The following is an 18,927-nucleotide window of genomic DNA, read 5'->3' on the forward strand; positions in this document are numbered from 1 at the left end:
CATCCCTCTCCTGATATCCCCGGACCTCCCCCCCATATCTTTGGAAGAGCAAATGGCAGGAGGGATATCAGGGGGATGTTGGGATATGAGAGGGATGTGGGGAATGTGAGGGGGGATGTGGGGGATATCAGGGGGATGTCAGGGGAGGGTGTAGCGCTCCGCAGCTCAGCTGATCCTGCCAGGAGGAATCCTCATCAGCTGAGTCACCAGGAATCCCCAAACTGGCTCAGATGATGGGGATTCCTTTTGCCACGATGAGACAAGGTAGTTGGTGGGTACGTGTACAAAACTTGCTTTTGTACGTTTTTCACGTGGACGTTTTTATTTTTGAAAATGGGTAAAAAAAAAAAACTAGACGTCCTTGTTCATTTTCCAAAAATAAAAGATAGACATTTGGCAGCTTTGAAAATGGACATTTTTCCTGCTGGGTTTGTGGACGTCTTGCACAAAATGTCCAACCTCAGACTCGGGCACATTTTTGACTATGCCACTCCACCTGCGTAGTGCAGGCTTAATGCAGGACCACCACCTCCTAAATAGAAGGTTCTAAGTGCTTCCAAGATAACCCGGAGCAGCTACCACGCATTAATCTCACTGTTAAAACACGATTGGCATTACAGAATATAGAGAACACCCTCAATGGTGGCCGCATTAATATTTGAAGCTGCCAATTTTACCACAGTTTAGGAAAAGGGCCTCTTAAGACTTTGGGGGCCCTGCAATACAAAAGAAAAGACCACGGAATAGTAATCACACACTTGTAAAGTAATTGTGCTTTTCTACTTTAGCTCGTCCAGTCCGCATTAAACAAGAGCTGAAGAATGTAGAGGCTGAAGAAGGCGGCGCCGTGTCCCTGTGCTGTGAGATCACAAAACCCGATGCCCAAGTAGTGTGGAAGAAAGGCGTTGTAACCCTCCAGGCCAGTGCAAAGTATGAAATTCAGCAGACAGGCACTGTTGCAGAGCTACAGATCCACAATGTGGAACCAGAGGTCTCGGGAAATTATACCTGTGATACTGGAGACCAACAGAGCACTGCTCGGGTCAAAGTGCATGGTGAGATGAAGACTGCACCGCATTAGCACGATTCAGTACTACACTTTGAACCCGCCAATGTTTTTTTTTTGTTTTTCATCACAAGTCAATTGTATTGAAAATAATAGACAGAATTGAAAGAAATGAAACAAAAATGAATGAATGAAGGTAATACCTTTTTTATTGGACTAACATCCCCCCCTTCAATGCCAGCTGCAGTGGTAACAGTTCTGATACCTTGGCCAGCGCTAAAAACTGCACTATGGTTTTGTAAAAAGGGGAGGGGGAAGGGGTTAGTGCATTGTTTGATTAGTTTTCGAAGATGACCCTTCTTCTTCAGATCATAATGAAGCGTTACCTTCAAAAGCTAATCAAACAATGCACTAAACCCCCTTTTTACTTATCCATGGTAGAAGTTTATACTGCAGCCCAGAGCAATAAATGCTCCGACGCTCATAGAATTCACATGAGCATCAAAGTTTTTAGTGCTGGGGGGGGAGTTAGTCCAATCAAAAAGGTATCATATTTATTCTTATCCCAGGACAAGCAGGCAGCATATTCTTGACTGATGGGTGACGGCACCGACGGAGCCCCGGTACGGATAATTTTAGAGTGATTGCACTCTAAGAACTTTGAAAGTTCTAGTAGGCCGCACCGCGCACGCGCGAGTGCCTTCCCGCCCAACAGAGGCGCGCGGTTCCCAGTTTCTTAGTTTCCGCGGAGCTAAGAAGATGCGTGTTCCAACTGCTGTTGGAAAATTTTTTCAAATTTTTCTAGCCTTCCCGCTCGCGCGTTATTTTCTTGTTGTGATTTTTTCACTTATCGTTTCTTTCTTTTATTTTTATTTTTTTTAAAAAGTCCATTTTTTTAGACTTTTTTCCGGTCAGCCCTGGCGGGGCCTGTTGGCACCATCGAAGCCTCGGGCTTCGATTTTGCTACGGCCGTTTTTCCCTTCATGCCCCCTTCACCGGGTTTTAAGAAGTGTCAGCGGTGTGCATGTCCTATTTCTCTTTCCGACCCGCACAAGTGGTGCCTTCAGTGTCTGGGTCCGGACCATAGGGCAGAAACGTGCACCCGCTGCAGTTCTCTCCAAAAGAGAACTCTAAAGAATCGCCAAATTCAACAGCAAATTCTTTTCGGTGCCGCCATGGAAGTTCCCCCGGCATCGACACCGTCATCTTCCTCCAAATCGGCACCGGTGACTTCGACACCGCAAGATCCATCCTCGGTGTCGCACCCTGTAGGTAAGCCGGCTAAGAAGCCATCCCCTACTGTCCTTAGCCCGCCAGTCGAACAAGCAGTGAGCCAAGTCCTGCAGACTGTGCGCCGGCCCCGCAAACGCTCCGCTCCTATTGAAGTCACTGCCTCTTCATCGGCATCGACTTCCCCTGAGCGTCGAGCTGCACCGCAGGTACCGAGCAAGAAAAAAGCGGTACCGGTGCCATCGGGACCGTCTCTGGATGAGAGAATAGCATCCATCCTTCAGGTCCAGCTTAAGGAGCAGTTACAACATTTGCTCCCGGCTCTGCTGACTCCGAGCCTTCCAGTGTAGGTACCTACTGAGCATTCGGTGCCGATTGTCGAACAGCCTGTTTTGTCGGCATCGACGTTGTCGGCACCGCAAAAATCTGTTTCTATGCCTGTTCTCTCGGCGGAACCGAAGTCTCTTCGACGCACTGCTTACTCAACTTCGGAGCCGGTACCGTTCTCTGACACCCGTACTGCTGTACAGTCACCCGGTACGGTGTCCATGAGGTCTGGTAAATCAGTACACAAAACCAAGCATACCAAACCTTCTACCCCACTTTCTCAGGGCCGTCTGTCATCGGTACGGGACCCTGATTTGTGGGATGATTCTGATGACCCCCTCGGTACCGAGGCAGATTATTCCTCGGAGGAGGATGTTACATCGGTGCAGGATCCTGCTGGTAAGCCAGAGCACTCGTCCTTCACCAAGTTTCTTAAGGAGATGTCGGACACCCTTTCCATCCCTCTAGAGTCTGACTCTAAAAAATCCAAAGCATTTCTTGATGCTTTGGATTTTGACCAGCCTCCGAAATAATTAACCCCTCCATGACATCTTGAGGGAAACTTTTTACAAAAATTTAGAAACTCCTCTCACTGTTCCAGGAGCCCCTAGGAAGCTGGAATCGCTTTACAAGGTGATTCCTATTCCAGGGTTTGACAAACCCCAGCTGCCCCATGAATCTCTGCTGGTGGAGTCCACCCTCAAAAAATCGGCAGGCTCTAGTGTATATGCCTCTGTCCCTCCTGGCAGAGAGGGCAAGGCCATGGATAAATTTGGTAAAAGACTTTACCAAAATGCAATGCTGGCCAACCGTTCAGGTAATTATGCGTTTCACTTCTCTTTTTACCTGAAACACTTGATTCAGCAAGTCTCTTCTTTTCAAAAGTATCTTCCTGACCGTAAGCTTCCTGCATTCCAACAATGCACTTCCAGTCTCCTACAACTCAGGAAGTTCATGGTCCGGTCCATTTATGATACTTTTGAACTCACATCCCGAGCCATGGCTATGTCTGTAGCGATGAGACGATTGGCATGGCTCCGAGTCTCCGACCTTGATGTGAACCACCAGGACCGCCTTGCCAATGCTCCCTGCCTGGGTGATGAGCTCTTTGGAGAATCTATGGATACCACCACTCAAAAGCTCTCTGCCCATGAGACGAGGTGGGATACCTTGCTGAAAAATAAAAAGAAGCCTCCTCCTCCTTGTCCATTTAGACAGCAGCCATCATATCAGAGGCGGTTTTCTGCTCGGCCGGTTCAGCCTCAACCTCCACAACCTCGCAGGCAGCGGCAACAGCACCAACAAGCACGTCAGCAACAGCCGCCTACCATAAAGCCTGTCACTCAGACAAAGCCGACTCAGCCCTTTTGACTCCCTTCTCCTGGACATTGCCAGTCTCCCTCCCACCTGTCCTCTTCCACAGCCCATAGGAGGTCGATTAACCATTTTTCACTCTCGATGGGAGGTAATCACCACCGACCAGTGGGTGCCCTCGATCATAGCCCATGGCTACTCCCTCAATTTTCAGACTCCTCCGCCGTTAGGCCTGCCAAAAGAGTCTGCTTCCAACAAGTCTCAGTCCCTCCTTCTCGCTCAAGAGGTTCAATCCCTCCTTCTTCTCAATGCCATCGAAGAAGTTCCTCAAGATCAGCGAGGTCAGGGTTTTTACTCCCGGTATTTTCTAGTTCCCAAAAAGACCGGAGACCTCAGACCCATCTTAGATCTCAGAGTTCTCAACAAATGTTTGGTCAAGGAGAAGTTCAAAATGCTCTCTCTTGCCACCCTCTACCCTCTTCTCGCTCAGGGCGACTGGCTATGCTCCCTCGATCTGACTTTCATCTTAACCAGTCCATAGTCCTACCTGTATTTTTTCCAAAGCCTCATTCTCATCCATGTGAACAGGCTTTGCATACCTTGGACTGTAAACGTGCTCTGGCTTACTATCTTGAACGTACTAAGCCTCACAGATCATCCCCTTAACTATTTTTGTCCTTTGATCCTAATAAGTTGGGTCATCCTGTATCTAAACGCACTCTCTCCAATTGGCTTGCTGCCTGCGTTTCTTTCTGTTATGCTCAGTCGGGCCTGACACTGGAAGGTTCTGTCACGGGCCACAAAGTTAGAGCTATGGCAGCGTCTGTAGCTTTCCTCTGATCTACTTCCATTGAGGAAATCTGCAAGGCTGCTACTTGGTCCTCAGTTCATACTTTTACATCGTATTATTGTCTGGATGCATTCTCCAGACGGGATGGACACTTCGGCCAATCTGTTTTACAAAATTTATTTTCCTAATGGCCAACCTTCCCTCCATCCCTCTTTTTGTTAGCTTGGAGGTCACCCATCAGTCAAGAATATGCTGCCTGCTTGTCCTGGGATAAAGCACAGTTACTTACCGTAACAGGTGTTATCCAAGGACAGCAGGCAGATATTCTTGCATCCCACCCACCTTCCCGGGTTGGCTTCTTAGCAGGCTTATCCTAACTGGGGACCGCGCGCCTCTGTCGGGCGGGAAGGCACTCGCGCGAGCGCGATGCGGCCTACTAGAACTTTCAAAGTTCTTAGAGTGCAATCACTCTAAAATTGTCCGTACCGGGGCTCCGTCGGTGCCGTCACCCATCAGTCAAGAATATCTGCCTGCTGTCCCTGGATAACACCTGTTACGGTAAGCAACTGTGCTTTTTGGTTTTTTTTTTAAATTCTATATATTATCTCAAACAGTATGCTAACATGGCTACCCCACTATTTCATTCAAATAAAATATTTTTTTTTACAATTTGAAATAATAATCTTTCTGGGACTAGTGTCCAAGCTTCTAGTTGTTTACTCATATAAACATAACTCAATTGTCTACAATTTCAACAAGTACAGAGACTAGGGGACAGTCTATGAAATTACATGGTAATACTTTTTAAAGCAAATAGCAGAAAATATTTTTTCACTCAATGGATAATTAAGCAACGGAGCTCATTGCTGGAGGACGTGGTTACAGGATTTAGCATATCTGGATTGAAAATGGGCTTGAACAAGTTCCTGGAGGATAGACATGGAGAAAACCATTATATATGCCTGGGATCAGTAACATGGAAACTTACTATTTTTTTGTGGTTTATGACATGTACTTAGTAACATAGTAGATGACGGCAGATAAAGACCCGAATGGTCCATCCAGTCTGCCCAACCTGATTCAATTTAAATTTATTATTTTATTTTTTTTTAATTTTTTTAATTTTTGGCCACTGTTGGAAGCAGGATACTGGGCTAGATGGACAATCGGTATGGCTATTCTTTTTATGTCCCTCTGTCTTTGAGAAAATTTTCCCCCTCTTCTATGAAACCGCGATAGCAGTTTTTAGCGCAGAGAGCCGTGCTGCTCCCGATACTCATAGGAACTCTATGAACGTCGGGATTAGCACAGGCCATTCGGCGCAGCTCCCTGCGCTAGAAACTGCTAGCGTAGTTTCGTAGAAGAGGGCGTTTATCATTTTGCACACCTTGAAATACGAGGTTAGAAGTCTGAATCTGAAATGTGACTTGACTCTTTAGGCATACACGTATTTATTTTGACCTGGTGAGCTATTATTTATTTATTTTTTTCATTTAACTGCATTCCTCAGCTCTCCCTGTACTTTTTAAAGAAGAACTGAAGAATGTGGAAACCCCTGAAGGTGGAACAGTTACTCTGCAATGTGAGCTGACCAAAGCTGATGCATCGGTGGAGTGGAAAAAAGGACACAAAGCCATTAGGACCAGCAAAAAATATAAAATGAAGCAGGAGGGTTCCATTGCTGAGCTGATAATCCACGATCTGGATGTGAAGGATGCTGGAGAATACGTGTGCATATGTGGAGATCATCAGACCACAGCAACTGTAACCGTGAATGGTAAAAATATAATTTCTGTTTGAATTTTAAATACCAGTGAGAGACTGGGACTATAAATTGGACCTGGCATTTACAACATATTGGTCTAAATCCAAAGGGGCCAATATTCAGAGTAGGGAATGACATGGAGACAGATTTGTCCCCCGTCCCCGCAAGTTTTGTCGCTGTCCCTGCCCCATTCCTGTAAGCTCTGCCTTAACTGCACTGGCCTCAAACACTTATTTTAAAGTGTTTAAGGCTTGTGCAGATGAGGACGGAGCTTGCAGGATTGGGACAGGAACAGGAAAAGAACTCTCTGGGACAGGATGGGAAAATGAGTTTCTCTGTGGACAGGGAAAAATTTGTCTCCGTGTCATTCTCTAATTCAGAGTGATTTAAGAGAGCCAGAGAGCCTCTGGCTCACTTAAATCACCTTTCACCACCCAAACACAGATATTCAGTGGCACTAAGTCGGGCAGTGCTTCTGAATATCAGCTCTTGACTGGTCCCCAAAAAGTGGGTCAGTCAGGGTCAGGCCAGAAGGCGGTGCTGGGGAAGAACAAGAGCTTATGAGCATGCTGGTGATAATTATCCAGGGCCCTCATAAGATAAACATATGAATTTAGGACAGCTTTTGAGCAGTCCTAAATTCACCTGAATATTGGGCCAGAGCTCGCATAAATAGTTTTTCCTTTTTTTTAAAAAAAAAAAATCTCCTTCCCTCTGCAACCCTCCCGCCAATAATGCCTCCTCCCTGCTGTCTCTTACCATAGACAAAGTGTGCCCCCCTCCACTTACACACTCCCTTCTATTTGTATAGAAGGGAGGCCTACCTGCGCTCCTGCCTCCTCAAGATTGGCCTTTCAAAATGGCCACCATGACCTCTCACAGCAACTCATAGTACTTCAGTTGAAAGGCCCCCATGAGGGGCTGCGCTCCTGCCCCCAAAGACCCCCACTGGACCGTCAATATACAGGTAGGCCCAGTGTGTCCTACAGTAAGCCATTTTAAGTTGTGCTAAGCATTCACTAAGTTGTAGTAAACACACAAACACATAAATGCCAGTATTTAGGTTATTTACTTGTATTCTTGGCACCAACATCTTGATGCTGTTCTTATAGGATTCCCTGTTTTGTTTGCCTTATAGGATTACCCCCCAAAAAAGTCGGAGGGTGTGGATAGCCAGGAAATGAGCAATTGGATGATTATGTGTAATGGGTATAACAGTACTGGCTGTTAATTGTGCAGTGATACTTTACACTGTGTGCATACAATTATGACAATAAAAACAAAATAAAAATCCCCTAGAGGCACTGTTCCCTTGAAGTTGAGCAGAAGTCCTCCACCTACATTCCTGTCAGTGGGTGGTGCTGTGAGGGACAAGCAAGCTCTGCCAGACGCCAGGTAACCTGCCTGTCTCTAGAAACTGAAAACATCCTATTGAACACTACCCTCCAGGGGTAGCAACACAGTTGGAGGACTCCCGCTCAGCTTAGAGGAAACACAATCCAGAGGTATAGCATTATGATCACATAAGCAAATGAATGGGATTAGGGTCAAGGGTAGTATTTACATGGATGATCTGTGGTTCTAAATTCCCAAATTTTGTTTCACATCTTTTTTTTTTTTTCATTTCTCATTCTCTAGAGCTGCCTGCACTTTTCAATTTTGAACTGAAGAACGAAGAAGCTATTGAAGGTGGTATAGCTACTCTACATTGTGAACTGACCAAGGCCACTGCTGAAGTGGAATGGAAGAAGGGACCGAAGGCGCTCAAACCAAGTGACAAGTATAAGATGAGGCAGGAGGGTTCCGTTGCTGAGCTGGCCATCTGTGACCTAGATGAGAAGGATGCTGGAGATTATACATGTGTCTGTGGGGAGCAGCAGACCACAGCAGCTCTGGCAGTGAAAGGTAAAATACTCTATGCAGTGCTTCACGTCTACATTCCTGATAACGCTTCAGCTCCATGTTCACGTATCTAGTTTTGCATTTCCTTTCAGTTTGTGTGTAATGCTGCTGTGCCTTTGCCTGCTCTCCTTCATGTTATCTAGAATTTTCTTTCCTAAGCATCACAACGAGTGATTAAATTTGCAGATGACACTAAACTGTTCAAAGTTGTTAAAACGTATGTGGATTGTGAAAAAATGCAGGCGGACCTTAGGAAATTGGAAGAATGGGCGTCCACGTGGCAGATGAAATTTAATGTGGACAAATGCAATGTGATGCACATTGGGAAGAATAACCTGAATCACAGTTACCGGATACTTGGGGGTTAGCGCCCAAGAAAAGGATCTGGGAGTCATTGTAGACAATACGATGAAACCTTCCGCCCAATGTGCGGTGACGGCCAAAAAAGCAAACAGGATGCTGGGAATTATTTAAAAAGGGATGGTTAACAAGACTAAGAATGTCATAATGCCCCTGTATCGCTCCATGGTGTGACCTCATTTGGAGAATTGTGTTCAATTCTGGTCTCCTTATCTCAAGAAAGATATAGTGGCGCTAGAAAAGGTTCAAAGAACAGCAACCAAGATGGTAAAGGGGATGGAACTCCTCTCTTATGAGGAAAGGCTAAAATGGTTAGGGCTCTTCAGCTTGGAAAAGAGACGACTGAGGGGAGATATAACTGAAGTCTACAAAATCCTGAGTGGAGTAGAACGGGTACAAGTGGATCGATTTTTCACTCCGTCAAAAATTACAAAGACATGGGGACACTCGATGAAGTTACAGGGAAATACTTTTAAAACCAATAGGAAGAATTTTTTTTCACTCAGAGAATAGTTAAGCTCTGGAACGCGTTGCCAGAGGATGTAAGAGTGGATAGCATAGCTGGTTTTAAGAAAGGTTTGAACAAGTTCCTGGAGGAAAAGTCCATAGTCTGTTATTGAGAAAGACATGGGGGAAGCCACTGCTTGCTCTGTATTGGTAGCATGGAATATTGCTACACCTTGGGTTTTGGCCAGGTACTAGTGACCTGGATTGACCACCGTGAGAACGGGCTACTGCTTGATAGACCATTGGTCTGACCCAGTAAGGCTATTCTCATGTTCTTATGGTTGCAGCCTCTGCTATCCCTCTAACTGTCCAGGGGACATAATTTTCTATTTAGCCTCTCAATGTCTTTAGTTATTTATTAATGATTATTACCTGCCTTTTTGAAGAGTAGAAGCCAACCGATTTTCAGTTTTAGTTTCAAATTCAGCACCAAACTGACCTAAAATCTAGGTTTAAATTTCAGCTAAAAAATACAGTACCAGTGCTTATACCATTCCCAGTTCCAAAATGGTGGCCATGGCCTCCCTCTTTCATTCTTGCAAGTCTGTAATGGGAAGTTGCAGCCGCCATTTTGACAACACAGCCAGTGCGGTCAGGAGCAAATTGGGATGCTCCTATACCGAAGATGCCACTAGATTACCATGGCTTTTAAATGTTAGGCCCAGGGAAGGCCTATGGGAGGCAGGAGAGGACAGAGTTAGTGGGTGGCCTGGGGGGAATGGAGGAAGGTGTTTTCTGTTAGAAAATGGGGGCTATGGCTTGGGATAGGGGGCACCTCTGTTTCAGTTCCTGTTCCAATTGAAACTGAGCTGCAGATTTCAGCCATGGATTTGGTTTCAGATGGAAACAGAACCACTGGTTTCATTCGGCCTCTAATGAAGAGATTAGCCCAAGGTGGTGTAGAACTGGTGAAGCCTGATATAGACAACTTGCATTGTACTGCATTACATAGAAACACAGAAACTATGAAAAATGAAGGCAGATAAACACTCTCTTTTCAGATTGCATTATGGGATAAAGAGTTAAAGTGGCTGTTTTCGAAGTCTATTTCTTATCTTCATTATAGAAAACAACTTAAGATTTTTTTGTTTTTAAAGGTTTTCATTTCTTAAAAACTAATTCATCTAGCCTAGAGGATGATGTGCTCCATTGGTCTCGACACCAGAGGACTGAGTGCACGAACGAAAAGAAGATCAAAACAAGTTAGAGTTAGTCTGGGGAGTTAGTGGGGGACTGCTGCCTTCCTCCCTTTTTGTTTTAAAAATTATTACTATGTAACTTCATGAGTGTCCCCTAATCTTATAGATGAATTCTACAGAATGACTGTTACCCTCCTAATGGTTGCTAAAGGTATGTGTACAGGTTTCACAGCATATGTACTTGTAAATGTAGGGAAAAGAGACTGATTGGACCATATGGCTTTTCTTAGCTTGCCTTGAATGAAAGCAGAGATTAGGATCAGTGTCCTGGCTTTCAGGCTATAATAGAAACATGATGGTAACATTATCTTTTTCTCTCTCTTAAGAGATCCCATGTGCCTATCCCAGGCTTTCTTGAATTCAGATACAGTCTCTGTCTTCACCACCTCTTCCGAGAGACTTTTCTACGCATCTACCACCCTTTCTGTAAAAACGTATTTCCTTAGATTACTCCTGAGCCTATCACCTCTTAACGTCATCCTATGCCCTCTCATTGCAGAGCTTCCTTTCAAATGAAATAGGCTCGACTCATGCGCATTTACATCACGTAGGTATTTAAACATCTCTATCATATCTCCCCTCTCCTGCCTTTCCTTCATATAGTATACAGGTTGAGATCTTTAAGTCTGTCCCCATACGCCTTACACACCATTTTAGTAGCCTTCCTCTGAACCAACTCCATCCTTTTTATATCTTTTTTAAGGTGCAGCCTCCAGAACTGCACACAATATTTTAAATGAGTTCTCACCAAAGTCTTATACAGTGGCATCAATACCTCCTTTTTCCTACTGGCCATACCTCTCCCTATGCAACCTGGCATCCTTCTAACTTTCGCTGTCACCTTTTCAACCTGTTTGGCCACCTTAAGATTATCACATACAATCACACTCAAGTCCCGCTCTTCTGTTGTGCACATAACTTCTTCACCCCATAAACTGTACCGTTCCCTCTGGTTTTTGCAGCCCAAATGCATGACCTTGCATTTCTTAGCATTAAATTTTAGCTGCCAAATTTCAGACCATCCTTCAGCTTCGCAAGGTCTTTTTTCATGTTATTCACACCATCCTGGGTGTCTACTGTATTGCAGATTTTGGTATCATCTGCAAAGAGGCAAATCTTACCTGACAGCCCGTCAGCAATATTGTTTATAAATATGTTAAAAAGAACAGGCCCAAGAACAGAACCTTGAGGTACACCACTGGTAACAACCCTTTCCTCAGAGCGATCTCCATTGATCATTATCCTCTAAAACCTTCCACTCAGCCAGTTCTTGACCCAGTCCATAACTTTGGGACCCATCCCGAGGGCACTCAGTTTATTTATTAGAGGTCTGTGTGGAACACTGTCAGAGGCTTTGCTAAAATCTAAATATACCACATCTAGTGCACTCCCTCTATCTAATTCTCTGGTCACCCAGTCAAAGAAATTGATCAGATTTGTCTGATAAGACCTACCTCTAGTGAATCCATATTGTCTCCAGTCCTGTAATCCACTGGATTCCAGAAACTTCACCATTCTCTGTTTTAAAAGCATTTCCATTAATTTGCTTACCACAGAAGTCAGACTTACCAGCCTGTAATTCCCTACTTCTTTAGCACTCTCCAGACCAGTAGAGGTTAACTTTACGAATGGGTATATATCTAATCATGACCAGCAGGTGGAGACTGAAAACAAAACTTTGGGACAGTATATACTATCCTCCCTTCTCTATTTCCCTCAGTCTTCTTTCAGTCTCCAGCAGGTGTTGATGTGATCTGTACCCATCTCTCTTGGTAGGGCTGTTGGAATTTGTTTAGGGGTTTATTGTCCCTGTTTTTGGCCGGACGGAGCTTGGTCGGGCCCTGTTTGGGGGTCCGTCCGACCTCGGGGGTGTCAAACCCGGCGGGTCACGAGCGGGGTCCCTCCCCCCACTTCCTCCACCTCCCCACATTTTTTTAGAGGAGCCTCAGCAGTAAGCCTTGCCCCCTAAGTCAAGCAAGGCATATTGCTTCGAGAGCCTGTGGAGTCTGTTCTGTAAAAAAAAAAAAAAAATAAAAATAAAAATAAAAAATCCTGAGGTAGTGCTGGTCTGAAGGGTTGTTTCCCTTTAAGAAAACTGTATTTTACTGTATTTTTTCATGTAACCAGCACTTTTTTATAGCTAGGTCGCGTCTGGAGCAATTGTGCCCTTCTCCGGGGGAGTAGGCCACAATTTTAGTCCAGCCGCGAGGCACTCGCGGCCGGCCTGAACTCGGCGGTTTGGGTCGGTGAGGTGGTGGAGCTCCGTCGGCAGCGGCTGCAGGCGCCCAGAGCTCCCCGCCGATGGTGCCTCGCGAGTCGGCTTGGAGCAGTGGGGAAGCCCGGTCTTCCACAACCGCCCACGGAGGGATTCCCCGAAGGATTCCCTCTCAGCTGATTTTTTGACAGCTGATGCCGACTTGCCTGTTTTAGCGGCTGAGACTGTTCAGTCTTCTCAGCCGCTACAGGCCATGGAGGGAGCATTTTTGGCGGGAACTTCGCCATTTTCTTTGTCTGGCCCCTCCATTTTGTCTGCAACCTCAGGTGACCTTCCCCCTGTATGGCGAACACAGGGGCAGGTTTCAGCATGGACCCCTGCTGGGGCAGGGAGTCCCTGGGGACCCCCAGGGGTTTTTTGCCCCCAATTTATTTTCTTTCTTTGTGCGGACTTTTGGGGGTCCCACGTGCGCCTGGGGGGTTTCGGGGGGGGTTTCCCTCCGCGCCCCCTATGGCTTTGCCTCCCTCTTTTCGTTTGGCGTCCCCTCTTCCTCCTCCCTCATCCAAGCGCCCGCGGGGGGGCTTGGATTGCGAATTGGTGGGCGGAGGAGCGTGTTGGCCTGGTTGAGGACCTGGCTGCTTTGGCGGGCTTCCAGGATCCTCTAGAGGGGACGCCTGTTGGCAGCGGGGCGGCGGGTTTCCCGTCTTCCAGAGCAGATGCGTCCGTGGTGCGCTTTTTTATTCAGAGGGATGAGCTTTTAGACCTGTGTAGCAGGTCTCCTTGGTGCTGCATTTTTGCAGTGGCGCCACCGGAGACCCCGCGTATGGGGGCCCCTCTGCTTCAGGGGGTCTGTCCTGGTTCCCGCTCTTTTCCTGTGCGTCAGGATTTGCGGGATTTTGTGTTGGCGCAGTGGCCTATGGGCGCAGTTTCGTTTGGTGTGCGCCTTGGCTCTTGGGTATCCCGTCCCGGAGGGAGGTAGGGCTACCTTAATTTCGCCAATGGGGAACGCGGTGTTCTCGGCACTTCCTAAGCGGCATACCGTGCCTGTTATGGACGGTTCTGCTCTTAGGGTCTCGGAGGCGCGTGCGTTAGAGACTCTTCTTAAGTATGATTTTGATGTCTCTGCCTTTGGGGTCCAGGCGGCTGTTTGTGGGGAGCTAGTCGCTCGCGCCGTGTTTCGGTGGGCTGAGCGTGTCCTGGATCGGGAGTCTGATGACTGGTCTCTAGTGGATCAGGAGGTAGCGAAGATTGCGATGGCTGCCTCGTTCCTCTCAGATGCTCTTTATGACTTGGTGCGGATTTCGGCTAAGTCTATGGCATGGCCGCGCGGCGTATTTTGTGGCTGCGCGCTTGGGCGGCGGATTCTGCGTCCAAAGCTAAGTTTACTAAAGTTCCCTTTAGGGGGTCTTTTTGTTTGGAGAGGAATTAGATGAGTTGATTCAGACTCTGACGGACTCGAAGGTGCCCCGTCTGCCTGAGGACCGTGCCCGCCCTGCGTCTAGGTGTGGGGCTGCCCGGGGGCGTTTGCGGGAATTTCGCAAGTATCGCCCGGGGCGTGGGGCTGCTTCTTTCCCGGCTCAGGGTTTTTCCCGGGGTCGGTTCTTCCAGCGCATGCAGCCCTTTCGGGGGGCCCGTCGGGGGGCAGGGAATCCCTCCGCCGGTTCCCCCGCTTCCCGTCCTGCGCAATGACTCCTTGCCGGCGCCCCCTTTGGTTCCGGTGGGGGCCCGGCTGCGCAAATTTTTCCCCAAATGGGCCGAGATCGCGTCCGATCATTGGGTCCTTGAGGTGGTGCGGGACGGTTACGCTCTGGAGTTTACCCGCTCTCTGCCGGACCTTTTCCTCGCTTCTCCATGTCAGACTCCATGGAAGACGCAGGCTTTTCGTCAGACCCTTCAGCGTTTGCTAGATCTCGAGGCAGTGGTGCCGGTGTCCCCTACGGAGTGGGGCACCGGCAGGTACTCCATTTACTTTGTGGTGGCCATAAAGGAGGGGACCTTTCGGCCCATCCTGGATTTGAAAGGGGTCAACAGAGCTCTCAAGATTCCGTCTTTCCGCATGGAAACGCTGCGGTCGGTCATTCTGGCGGTTCAGCCGGGGGAGTTTCTTACGTCTCTCGATCTGACGGAGGCCTACTTGCAGGTTCCAATTCGGGCCTCTCATCAGCACTTCCTTCGCTTTGCGATCTTGGGGCGGCACTTTCAGTTCTGTGCGCTTCCCTTTGGTCTGGCCACGGCTCCTCGGACGTTCACCACGGTAATGGTGGTCGTCGCGGCAGCCTTGCGGTCGGTGGGCATCCTGGTTCACCCCTACCTGGACGACTGGTTGATTCGGGCAAAGTCGTTGCAGGAGAGCTCCCGGGTTACGGCTCGGGTGGTGGAGTTTCTCCGGTCGCTGGGCTGGGTGGTCAACCTTTCCAAGAGTCGGTTGGTCCCGGCTCAGCGTCTGGAGTGCCTTGGGGTTATGTTCGACATCTCCTTGGGGAAGGTCTTCCTTCCAGAGGCCCGGGTGAGCAAATTGCAATCTCAGATTCGCCTGCTTTTGGCGTCCCGGGGTCCTCGGGCGCGAGATTTCCTCCAAGTCCTGGGGTCAATGGCGGCGTCCCTGGACGTGGTGAGGTGGGCGCGGGCCCACATGCGTCCTCTTCAGTATGCTCTGCTCCGGAGGTGGTCTCCCCGGAGGCAAGATTTGGATGTTCCGGTTCCCCTGCGAGGCTTGGCGCGCTGCAGTCTGCGCTGGTGGCTCCGGACCCCTCACCTGGTTCAGGGGGTGGGTCTGGATCTCCCGCAGTGGACGGTGCTCCTTACGGATGCGAGTCTCCTCGGTTGGGGGGCTCAGTTTATGGGCCACTCAGCTCGGGGCACCTGGTCCGCGGAGGAGGCCTCCTGGTCGATCAACGAGTTGGAGACCAGAGCGGTCAGGCTGGCGCTGTTAGCTTTCCACTCCCTTTTGCTGGGCAAGTCGGTCAGAGTCCTGTCGGACAATGCCACGGCGGTGGCTTATGTCAATCGTCAGGGGGGCACCAAGAGCACTCCTGTGGCGCAGGAGGCGGCTCGGCTCATGGTTTGGGCGGAGTCCCATCTTCTGGACCTCTCGGCTTCTCATATAGCCGGGGTAGAAAATGTTCAGGCAGACTTCCTCAGTCGTCACTTCCTGGATCCAGGAGAGTGGTTTCTCGGCGCCGGAGCGTTTCGGTTGATAGTGCAAGATTGGGGGCAGCCCCTGATGGACCTGATGGCCACGAGTGGCAACGCCAAAGTGCCCCGCTTCTTCAGTCGTCGCAGGGAAGGGCTGGCCGAGGGTCTGGATGCTCTGGTCCAGCCGTGGCCAACGGAGGGGCTGTTGTATGTGTTCCCTCCTTGGCCGCTGGTGGGCAGAGTGCTTCTTCGCATTGTTCACCATCCGGGTTTGGTGGTGCTGGTGGCTCCGGATTGGCCTCGACGTCCGTGGTATGCGGATCTGGTGAGGCACCTGGTGGCGGTTCCTCTTCCTCTGCCTCTCTCGGACGACCTTCTGATGCAGGGTCCCATTCCCTTGTTCGACCCGTCTCTCTTCTGTCTTACGGCGTGGCTCTTGAAAGGGGTCGCCTTAGCAAGAAGGGATATTCAGACAAGGTGATCGCTACACTGTTGGGGTCCCGGAGGCTTTCTACCTCTCGGGCTTATGTGCGGGTTTGGCGTCTCTTTGAGGAATGGTGTCGGGCGCGGGGAGTGACCTCTTTTCGCGCTTCTCTGCCTAACATTCTAGAGTTCTTGCAGGATGGCCTGGATAGAGGCCTGGCTTGGTCTTCTCTCCGGGTTCATCTTGCGGCCCTGTCGACCTTTCGAGGGTTGGTGTCAGGTCAGCGTTTATCGGCTCTTCCTGATGTGATTCGGTTTCTGCGGGCGGCCAAGTTGCTTAGGCCTCCCCTACGGCCCTCGGTTCCCTCTTGGGATCTTAATCTGGTTCTCTCTGTTTTGGTGCGCCCGCCTTTCGAGCCCTTGGATGACTGTTCTTTGAAGGACCTTACTTTGAAGGCGGTCTTTTTGGTGGCCATTACTTCTGCTAGGCGTATTTCTGAGCTGCAGGCTTTCTCTTGTAGGGCTCCCTTCTTGGAGTTGTCTAGGGAGCGGGTCGTCTTGCGGCCTGTTCCTTCCTTTCTGCCGAAGGTTGTTTCTCCTTTTCATGTCAATCAATCAGTGGTTCTCCCGGTCTTGGGTGGTCGGGAGGGCTCTTCTGAGCAACGGCAGCTGCGCAAGTTGGATGTCGGTCGGGTCCTTCGCTCTGATGTGCAGCGGACCCAGGAATTCCGGAAGTCCGATCATCTCTTTGTCCTCCTGGCTGGTCCTCGTCGGGGAGCTGGCGCTTCTAAGGCTACTATTGCGTGCTGGATCAAGGAGACGATTGCTTCCGCTTATCTTCTGAAACAGCAGCCTGTTCCGGAGTTTCTCAAGGCTCATTCCACTCGGGGTCAGGCGGCTTCTTGGGCTGAGTCGTCGCTCGTGCCTCCGGTGGATATTTGTAAGGCTGCGGTTTGGTCCTCCTTGTATTCTTTTGTTCGGCATTATCGGGTAGATGTTCAGGCGCGTCGGGACGCGGTGTTCGGTGAGCGTGTTCTGGTATCGGCCCTTCGGGGGTCCCGCCCGTGAGAGGGACTGCTTTGGTACGTCCCAATCGTAAAGTTAACCTCTACTGGTCTGGAGAGTGCTAAAGAAGGAGAAATTAGGTTCTTACCTGCTAATTTACTTTCTTTTAGCTTCTCCAGACCAGTAGAGGTCCCCACCCTGTCTGTTGTTGTTGTTGTTGTTGGGGCTGTTTTCGCGGGCAGTTTTTGTTTTTTGCTGCGGGTTCTAGTATTTTTCTAGGGCCGGGGAGAATTAAAGAACAGCGGCTGTGGCTCGGCTGGCTTAGCTGGCGAGCTGTGGGGACATTTTCCTTCGGGTATTTCTCCTCTGCATTTTCCAACAGCATTTGGGTATGTTATTTGTTACTCCTGTTCGGAGTATTGTTTTCTTCCTGTTTTCCAGTTCTTGGTTCTGCTTGGCTATTCGGCAGACTGAGGGAAATAGAGAAGGGAGGATAGTATATACTGTCCCAAAGTTTTGTTTTCAGTCTCCACCTGCTGGTCATGATTAGATATATACCCATTCGTAAAGTTAACCTCTACTGGTCTGGAGAAGCTAAAAGAAAGTAAATTAGCAGGTAAGAACCTAATTTCTCCTTCTTACTTACTACTACTTTTGTGGAGAGGGACTACATCTTCCTTTCTCCACTACTCCGGTACCACTTCTGACTCTAAAGACTCATTGAAAAGATCAGTCAGCAGAGCCCCTAGAACTTCCCTAAGTTCCTTCAGCACCCTTGGATGTATACTATTTGGCCCCTGCTTTGTCTAACTTTATTTTAGCTAGCTCCTCACGAACACAACCCTTTGAAAATCGATCAGGGTCTACCACTCCTCCATCCCTATTCATGTTTGCAGTCTGTGGTCACAGGCCTCTTGGCAACCCCAATATCTACCCTTCGCCTTTGAGAATGCTAACTATTTAACCCTACTCCTATGACATGATTTTCTAATTTTCTCATAAGGTACTTTGTGAAATGGCTTTTGAAAATCCAGATAAAAAATTATTGTTTCTTATTAATAAAGGTACTAGTGAGAATTTGTAGGTTCTAATACCCTGCCTTTGAATATTATATTCCTTAGTGCTTCCTGCACTTTTCAAAGAAGAGTTGACGAAGGAGAGAGCCACCGAAGGTGAGACAGTTGCCCTGCACTGTGAGCTGACCAAAGCCACTACTGCTCCAGTGGAGTGGAAGAAGGGTCAAATGACACTTAAAACAAGTGACAAGTATAAAATGAGGCAGGAAGGTCGCATTGCGGAGTTGATGATCCAGGACCTAGATGCGAAGGATGCTGGAGATTACACTTGTGTGTGTGGAGAGCAGAAGACCATAGCCACTTTGGAAGTGAAGGGTAAAGCATTATCTGTAATTTTCTGTACTTTAATCGTGGCTCAAATATTAATGTATTCACATGTTTTGTTTCATGAATTTATTTATTTTTTTTTTTTGGGGGGGGAGGATTCATATTTCAGGTATCCTACTGTACAGCATTTGCTTACAATGCAAAATGTTTCTTCTCTAACATCCAATTCCATTCTCTTCTTTTGTATTTTCTTACATGGTAAAATTAGGTCTTGCTTACTAATTTTATTTCTTGTAGTCTCAACTGATCAGTCCAGAACTTGTAGGCTATGTCTATCAACCAATGGATGGAGATAGAGGAAAAGAAAAAGCAGTTGTTTGCGATCTGTCCTTCAAGGGTATTGTAA

General features: G+C 48.2%; 1 protein-coding gene across 16 annotated transcripts in view; it reads left to right on the plus strand.

Annotated features, from left to right (window-relative positions):
- Nucleotides 1-18,927, plus strand: part of OBSCN (obscurin, cytoskeletal calmodulin and titin-interacting RhoGEF) — a 762,040-nt gene that overhangs the window by 306,456 nt on the left and 436,657 nt on the right. For all 16 annotated transcript variants that reach the window (XM_033931804.1, XM_033931806.1, XM_033931805.1 and 13 more), the window contains 4 exons: nucleotides 789-1,055; nucleotides 6,178-6,444; nucleotides 8,071-8,337; nucleotides 18,300-18,569. In XM_033931804.1, the coding sequence (XP_033787695.1) occupies nucleotides 789-1,055; nucleotides 6,178-6,444; nucleotides 8,071-8,337; nucleotides 18,300-18,569 (1,071 nt within the window). The remainder of the gene's footprint in view (nucleotides 1-788; nucleotides 1,056-6,177; nucleotides 6,445-8,070; nucleotides 8,338-18,299; nucleotides 18,570-18,927) is intronic.

The sequence above is a fragment of the Geotrypetes seraphini genome, chromosome 2 (assembly GCF_902459505.1).
Source record: "Geotrypetes seraphini chromosome 2, aGeoSer1.1, whole genome shotgun sequence".
Taxonomy (NCBI): Eukaryota; Metazoa; Chordata; class Amphibia; order Gymnophiona; family Dermophiidae; genus Geotrypetes; species Geotrypetes seraphini.